The sequence below is a fragment of the Mycteria americana genome, chromosome 17 (genome assembly GCF_035582795.1).
Source record: "Mycteria americana isolate JAX WOST 10 ecotype Jacksonville Zoo and Gardens chromosome 17, USCA_MyAme_1.0, whole genome shotgun sequence".
NCBI classification, from domain to species: domain Eukaryota; kingdom Metazoa; phylum Chordata; class Aves; order Ciconiiformes; family Ciconiidae; genus Mycteria; species Mycteria americana.
In genome coordinates, this window is record NC_134381.1 from 7,874,398 (window position 1) to 7,882,373 (window position 7,976).

General features: G+C 50.7%; 1 protein-coding gene across 2 annotated transcripts; it reads right to left on the reverse strand.

Annotated features, from left to right (window-relative positions):
- Positions 1–316: 316 nt before the first annotated feature.
- On the reverse strand, positions 317–7,219 carry C17H9orf78 (chromosome 17 C9orf78 homolog). 2 transcript variants are annotated; one of them, XM_075519340.1, is made up of 9 exons: positions 6,870–7,219; positions 5,285–5,344; positions 4,556–4,607; positions 4,271–4,341; positions 3,984–4,061; positions 3,346–3,543; positions 2,734–2,870; positions 1,877–1,975; positions 317–1,313 (listed from the first exon to the last, which is right to left on the reverse strand). In XM_075519340.1, the coding sequence occupies exons 1-9, from the start codon at positions 6,950–6,952 to the stop codon at positions 1,222–1,224; spliced, it is 870 nt and encodes a 289-aa protein (XP_075375455.1). In that variant the 5' UTR covers positions 6,953–7,219; the 3' UTR covers positions 317–1,221. The 2 variants fall into 2 exon arrangements, with proteins under 2 accessions (XP_075375455.1, XP_075375456.1); XM_075519341.1 differs by lacking the exon at positions 6,870–7,219 and adding an exon at positions 6,496–6,671.
- Between the last annotated feature and the right edge of the window lie 757 nt (positions 7,220–7,976).

Genomic DNA, 7,976 nt, shown 5'->3' on the forward strand with positions numbered 1-7,976 from the left:
ATTAGCTAAATGGCGACCTCGCGTGGTACGCTCGATTAAATACTGCGCTCACGCTCGAACGTTGGATGAGCAGTGCTGTACCCGCAGGTATTCAAAAGAGATGCCGCCCCAGACCTCCACGGGGGCACAGGCCCAGAGACTTTTCCCTTTTTCTGAAAAAAAAAAGTAAAATCTGGGCCTATCCCCCCACCCCTCCCTGGAGTTCCTACTCCTGAGTGACGGGACATGGACACCTGCACAGCCATGGGACACCCTGGCCATCATTACCACCAGCACCCAGAAACCAGCGGCGTGTATCCAAGAAGGAAAAAAGTCATTTACGATCATTTAAAAACACCTTTATTATTTTCAGGTTCCAAATCTTGGCTTCAAGTTCCCGCACATCACACCTCCTGGGAAGACATGGCTGACACCGGCTGTGCGGCCTCTGACTTCTTCACCAGCTGCCATATTGACCCTGTCCTAAGAGCTGAAAATGAGATCTTCCTCCAATTCAACAGTTACAACCTGATCCAATTTTCTTCTTCTTCACAGCTAAAATAAAATGCAGTGAACTGCTACAGAAATAACTCTGCAGGGAGAAGAAAGATACAAAACAACATGGCACATGATATAAAATCCCCGGCGCTGCGTATCTGCTGTCGTTTCTTGCGCTGATGACAGACCCAGGGAGGCAGCGCCAGGCACAGCCAACACTGTGATTTCTGCCGGAGCACTTGCAAGCCAGGCTGAGGAGCAGCGGCACTGAACACCCTGCTGCAGGATCTCAGCCTTACACACTCCACACAGCAAAGGCCCTTGGGAACAAACAAGAAATCTCTTAAAAAGTTACATTCAAGCAAACCAGCTTTAAACCTTCCCTTTATATGTACAAGGCAAACAGCACTGCTGCTTTTAAAGGATCTCTTTTTTTCATATTCTTTAAGAGGGTCAAAGAATCTGTAAAAGCAAGTTTGTTTTCTCACTAAAAAATTCCAGCCATGAAAGCTCATGTTCTTATAAAAGAAGTTTTATAACTGAAAGTAAGTTATGTACAAGATTTTACCGACCAAAGAGTTCACAATCACCTGCAAACTGATTCACTACAAGATCACAAGAAAAATTTTGTAGGTAACACCATCACGTGAAGGCAGTGACTCTCCCCAGCTCCGTTTCAGGTCTTTGACACAAACTCCTTTATTAGTGGAAAATAACAACTGCAAAGACTTCAGTCCACGTTCATCAGTATCGCCTATTCATCTTCTTGAATTTCTCATAGTGATAATCATCTGTTGCTTTTTCATTGAGTGGACGTTTGCGATTTGGAGGAGACCCTTCAAAAGAAAGAGAAGGAAATATTATTTCCTGTCCTTTCATCTTCTTGAATTTCTCATAGTGATAATCATCTGTTGCTTTGTCATTGGCTGGACATTTGCAATTTGGAGGAGACCCTCCAAAAGAAAGAGAAGGAAATATTATTTCCCTGTCCTTTCACAGGAGACGTTTCCTTAACTCCACGACTTCCTTTATACAGCCCCTTGCTATGTGGAAGGTTATTGCTTTGGTTGTCAATGCTCCCCAACCTTGCACCCCTTGCTATTGCTATTCCAGCTTTCATCAATCCCTTGTCAGTCAGCTTTGGCAACATGTTTCAGTTGTGACCTTTGCTACTTCACTCTTGAGCATCTCTAAAGACGTCCTCCATGCAGAGGGCTTCACGTGTGACCTGGTATGGTACATCAAGTGCAATAGCCTCTCATGGACTTAGATTGCTGTTTCGCCACTATCTCAGGGCACCCAGAGAAGAGGAGGTAAGAAGACCTAGATCATTTCTCTGTGCAAGACCCCTCAGGAGTTTCAGTGTCTCTCCTTGTGATGTTTCAGATTCAGAACTTACGCTCAGGTTCTGGCCTCTCCGTATCCCCCACTCTCAGTGGACGGGGCTTTGGCTCTTCTTTGTTCCTTCGCACTGGTGCATTTAGCTCCTCATGATAAACTGGAAGAAGGAAAACATCAGATAAGGAATATTATCTGGAGCAGTGTTATTCAGACGGACATATTTCTATGGCATTTGTTACAACTGATCTTTAGCAGAAACAACAGAACCTCAGAACAAGCATTCTTGTAATTGGTTTCCATGGATAATACACGGAAGATGGGATACAGCAAATTTCAGTAGCACCGTTTCATCAGAAGTGGCCCAAAGATTCTTCATTTCCTTCAGAACACACAAATCTGACTCCAAATCACCCCTGTAAGCATGGTTAGACAGAGCAGAAGGCTGCCTTTCCTCCAGATGGCTGCAGTATGAGAGGCTCTCCCGGAAATTAATTCCCATCTCCTGTCTAGTAAGGTCTATGTTTGCTTGACCACCTGTCTGCTTTGGCAGCCTACAAAATGGATTCTCTCAATTATAAGCCATCATTTATAATCACAGACAAGGCAAGCATTGCCAGCACACGCTAAAGACACAACTTAAAGAAAAAGTCTTGAAATGTATGAGGCAGTGTCAGCTGGGAGTTTAAGAGCAGAAAGTCAAGCCATGAGTAATATGTCCCTCTCCTTGCTGACGGATGGAAGAAAAAGACCAAGCCAGATGGGGTCTATATGAGCGTCCCAGAAAAAGGAATCAGACAGCTGCTTGTGCTGATACATGAACTAATTTCTCCTGCATCAGACTCTGTCCCAACTGACTGCCTTTCTTCAGCAGAGGAGAGGGTCACACCTGGGTCAGGAGAGCTACGCGAGACTTACATCTGTTGTGCTGGACATAGTTAACAGCCATGTTGGTGGGAACAAAGGAAGTTTCGCTGTCTTTCTTTTTGTTCTGCTGCTCTGCCAGCAGCTTGGCCTTGGCCTCTTCAGTTGAGATGATGTTTTTTATTTTTGCACTAGAAGAAAAACAAAGAAAAAATACTCATATTTAAAAAGGGTAGTAGGCATAGAAATGCTAAGTGGATGGACTTTGGGGATACTAATAGCACTGCTATGGTATTTGAGGTATTTTTTGAGAGAGGAGGCAGTGCTATAGAAACAGACGCTTTGTTTCAAAGGCAAAAAGGAAGTTTGCATCTTTAGTGCATCCTCTTTCAGTGCGGGACATAAACTAATCCTCCAGAAAGCTGCTAGATTCAAGTCACAAAAATTAAGAGCCTTTTCCCAGAAGTCACACGACGAAGCTGCACTGGAGCCCTATCACCGTGTAGAACATGCTGTGCTAGATACTGCGCTAATCCAGAACAAAGCTCAATCCCATCACAGAGCCAGACTGGAGCTGTACAATCCAGCCATACCGCTGCTCTGCCAATCAACAGTTGCTCGTCCTGGCAATTCAGGCCATAATGAACAGATCTGTGAACCACGTACTCAATTCCTAGGTCCACTTCAGGAATGCCGCTCAGCATCTGGTTGGACAGCATCTCCTCAGTCTTCTTGGCAGAGGAGACACGGATGTTCTCTGGCAGCTCGTACAGAGAGTCCTCGGCATTCTTAAGCTTCACCTTCTGCTCCTCATTCTCCACAATTCCCTTTCTCTTCTTCAGCTCAGTCTCAATGTACTTCATCCTAAACAGCAGCACACGAGGGACACACAGTATTTAATTCTGTTTTCTGTGCTCTGTCCCAGCGCTGCTGGGCACAGCTCCATCACTGTCCCGAGAGCTAGGAGAGAGGAATGAATAATCTCTCCAAAACAACTCAGTTAATATCAATTGCAAGAAGCAACTGTCCAAGAAATTATCAGATCCTCCAAGCTCTTTCACAACGAGCAGGGAAGGCTCCCACTGCTATTTAGTGCCAAGCTAGCTGGTTGGCACCTCCCATCTTTGTCCACGAAAAAGCCTGCTCAATCCTGGCAGCCAGAAGGTGAAAGGGCAAGTGAAAGTTTCAGTGAGAACTGGGAAGATGTTCTGGGACTACTCAGTATCCAAGACAGAAAAAAATAAATTGAGAAGGGACACCCAACCCAGAATTCAACATCACAGACACAGCTCAGCACAACTTACATGTCAGCATCTTCATCCCGCCTGTTGGTTTCAGCTGAGAAGGAAGTTCCCAAGTTTAGATCTTCCTCTTCATTAATCCTAAATGGAAACCACAATGTTTACAGTTTTGGGGTTGGTTGGGGTTTGTTTTTGTTTTTTTTAACTAATTTGACAAGTTAAGGTAACAGTAACTGGCCAAACTGCATTATGTTAAACTCTTCAAAGCAACACCACATCTGGTTACTTCATCACTAGCTGTCATCTAATACTAGTCCAGGGAGAGATGTTCAGAGCTCACATGCACCCACCTGTCCTTGCCTCTTTCTTTCAGCTTCTTCATGTCCACCATTCCCCCAGACTTTATCTTAAATGGGTCATCCTATAAAATAAGAAATAATGAGAAACCCTAAAGGTTCCCTCTAGTTTGATGCTAGTCTTCGAAATCTGGATAAAAACACAGAGAGCACTTAAGAATTGAGCTGTGACACCAGTCCTACCCCAGGGCAGACTCCCGCAATCATCGGCTGGACCACACTGATGTTTTCACATCATTACATCTTAGTGCTGAGGTGATGAAAGTGTCTAGCACTTACCACGAGTGTTGCTTCTTCTTGCAACTTCTCTCCCACAAGCAGAGCTACAGCACTAGTCAAGCAGATAAAGAAAATAAATAAAATTCAGTGGAAGGAAACATATTACCAACAATACCGCTTTTCTTTATCCTCCTCTAAATCAAGCAGATGGTCTCACACATGCTGTATTAACACTAAATTGTCAATCTTCCTAATCCCTCCACATGGATAGAGGAACTATTAGTGTTTTGGGGAGATGAGAGGTTAAGACAGATTTTAGTGCCTTACAGCAAGTCACCAAGATAAGGAACACAGTTCATTGCTGGCGCACATTTCAGCTAGCTCATCAGCTAATCAACGGCACCAGATGAGAGAGGAGAGGGGAATTAGGATGGAGGAGGTGTGAAAGCGTCCGATTCAAACCACATGTGCCGTACGTGTATCTGGTGAAAACATATTTTGTGGTAAATCCCAATCTTAATCTTTTCTTCATGGCTGGGATACAGAACAGACTTTGCTCACTGTAAATTGACACTGTGCGCCCGTACCAAACTCCCCCCCTTTTCCATCCTCAGGCTTTAATGTAGAAACTCCTCCATCAAGAACATGGTTTTGGCACTACCCGACATGTAACAGTTTCTACTGGAAGGAGGCACATGACAAGAGAGAAATTTACTGTTACTCTACACTGGCGGACAAAACATCCTTGGTGCATCCATAACTTCACGTCCTTGGTGCTACATCCCTTACCTCACCCCATTGGGTCGCTTTCTGAGGCTCTGAACTTCTTTGGCTTCCTCAACTTTTAACCTGAAGAAAAAAACATTTGACTTAGTACTTAATCCTTTGGTTTTAATTAATTAATTTGATTTTCTGCAGTTAGCATGAAATCTTCTAGACAGGCTTTGCCCTAAACTTCTGCATATCAGTGTCCACTTTTCTGGTTACAGATTAGAGAGGCATTTTCTATTTTACTTTATATAAGCAATTCCATTTATTTAAGCAATCAGAAAAAAACCCACATGGCATCTGCTGGATATATCCCTTCAACACGTCTTCCCTCAGCTGAGGAAAGAAGCACCCAAACATTGAAAGGCTTTAATAAGAACCAATATGGGAAGAACGAGCCAAGGATCACTGATTTTAGTCGGGTAAGATCTCCAGACAATATTCGCCACACGGTAAAACAGGTGGTCACCAAGTAACGTGAATTAATGTGAGGCACCTATACTCCTTCAACAATTGACCCTAGCTAATAAAACAATACAGTCCCTTCTCAGGAGAAGAGGGGACTACCGAAGCACTCCCTTTACAGCACAATCAGCAGCAGCTCTCAAGTGACTATAACGCAGCTGAATGGTTGTCAAGAGACATCGGTGCATGAGTGACTCAGAAGAAAGTTTATGGTAAATTTAAATATCAAGTCTCTATATATAGACTGACATGCGTTCTTGATTTCTTCAGATGTCTGGACTTTTCCTAGTTACGCATGTCCTTCAATACCTGCCATGAACTATGCATCATAAAACATTTTTCAGAGATAAAATAACAAGAGAAAGATCTTGCTTGGAACGCAAGGATCTGAAAACAAAATGGACCATCTGCGAGCGCCAGTTTCCAAGAGGCAGAAGTGGAAGAGAAGTAAACGTGAGAATCGGCGTGCCAGGCCAGCAAGAGGGCGGGTGCCCAGCAGACAGAGAGGGTCTGTGCGGGTCCGCTGCGGCCGAGCGCTGCTCCCGGTGGCTCCGGCCCTTTCCCGCACGGCTCTGGGGCCGTCCCGTCTCGTTTGCCCGGCTACAAGCGCTGCCCTCCCCGGGCCGGCAGCAGGGAGACGAGGACTCTCCGTGGGACAGACCTCCCCTTTCCCGAGCGGCCGGGGCTGCCGGGGACAGGCGCGGACACCCCCGCTGCCCCCGCGGGGACGGGCCCGCCTCCCTCCCGCCCCCCGCCCGGCCCCGTACCCGGCTGGCGACCCCCCCATCGCCGCGGGAGACGGCTCCGCCACGGGCCTGCCTGCGACTGCGGCCGGACGCGACGCGGCGGTGCGGGCTGTGACGGTAGGACGTCACAACGGGAGAGAACGTGACGGCGCGGCGTGACGATATAACGGGGTGACGCGACGAAGCCATCGTATCGCGGCGCAACGCCACGATGCGATGTGACGCAACGCTGCAACACCACAGCGGTACGTGACGCTATGACGGCGTGACACGATGGCGTCACACGACCGGACACAGCACTGCCGGACTAACGCAGGCCCGGGGTCCCGTCCCTGACTGCCGCAGGCCCCGGGACCGCTGGGCCCAGCCGGGCTCTCCGCCGGCTCCCGACCCACCTGACCTCCTCAGCGACCTGCTCGTCCTCCTCCTCCTCCTCGGAGTCCTCCCTCCGCCGCCGGAAGGACTTCTTGGCCGGCATGGCGCCGGCTGCTGCGCTCCGCCACGGCCGCCCCGCTACCACGGCCCCCCGCCAACTCCGCGCCGGGCGCGTCGCGCGGCGATGACGCCACAGCCCCGCGACGAAGCCGGGCGGTGCCGCCCGTCCGCCAGCACCGGGGCCGGGCAGGAGCCGCGGGCCCCGGTCCCGCCTGTCCCGGCAAGCGGCGTCTCCTCCCGCGGCTCCGGCAGCGCGGCCTTCGCTCCGCCGGCCGGGCTGAGACCTCTCCGTGCCCTCCCAGGCTTTCTCTGCCGTTGATCCCGCCCCTGCGGCCCCCAGGTGCACCCCGGCGGCTGTTTTCGAAGCTGCCTTCCTCCCGCCAGCCCTGCGGCGGGGCGGGGCGGGGGCGGTGTGCCGAGCGATGCGGTTATCCTTAAGCGCTGGCGTTTCTGAGAGCAGCAGCGGCTCTGCCCCGTCCTGCACACCGTCAGCCTCCGCTGGGCACGGCGGGAGACGCACGCGGGGAGCTCCTTGGAAAAACGGGGAAACTAGCCACGAGTTATCTTTCCCGATGGGATCCCGTTAAGCCACGAGGCTCGCTTTGCTCCTCGCACTCCCGGCAGAGCAGCCTCCGCCGTGCGCGGGTGCCTGCCAGGGACGCCAAAGGGAGAAGGCGCCTTCGGAAGCGCTTGTCACGCACTCGTGTTTGAACGCCCGGCCTTTCGAGCGGGACGTGGCTCCTCCACGCCCGGCTGCCACCACGTCGAGCTGGTGCCAAACCCCCGCGCGGCCGGAGTCCCCGCCGCCGGGCCGTGCCGCTGGGGTCCCCCGGCTGCGGAGAGCCGGAGCTCGCCCCTCCACAAGCACCTGCCGCTGCAGCCGCCCCCCGTCGCGGGCTGCGGCCGGGGGCTGAGCTCAGCCCGCTGGGCTAAGGCGGGCTCCGGCCGGGCCCTCTGCTTGGGGAGCCCTCGGAACGGCCTCCCCGGGGCCCGCAGGGGCAGCGCCGCCGCCCGCCTCCGCCCCGCCCCGCCGCGGCCCGGCCCCCGCCCCTCCCCCGGCCTGCGCG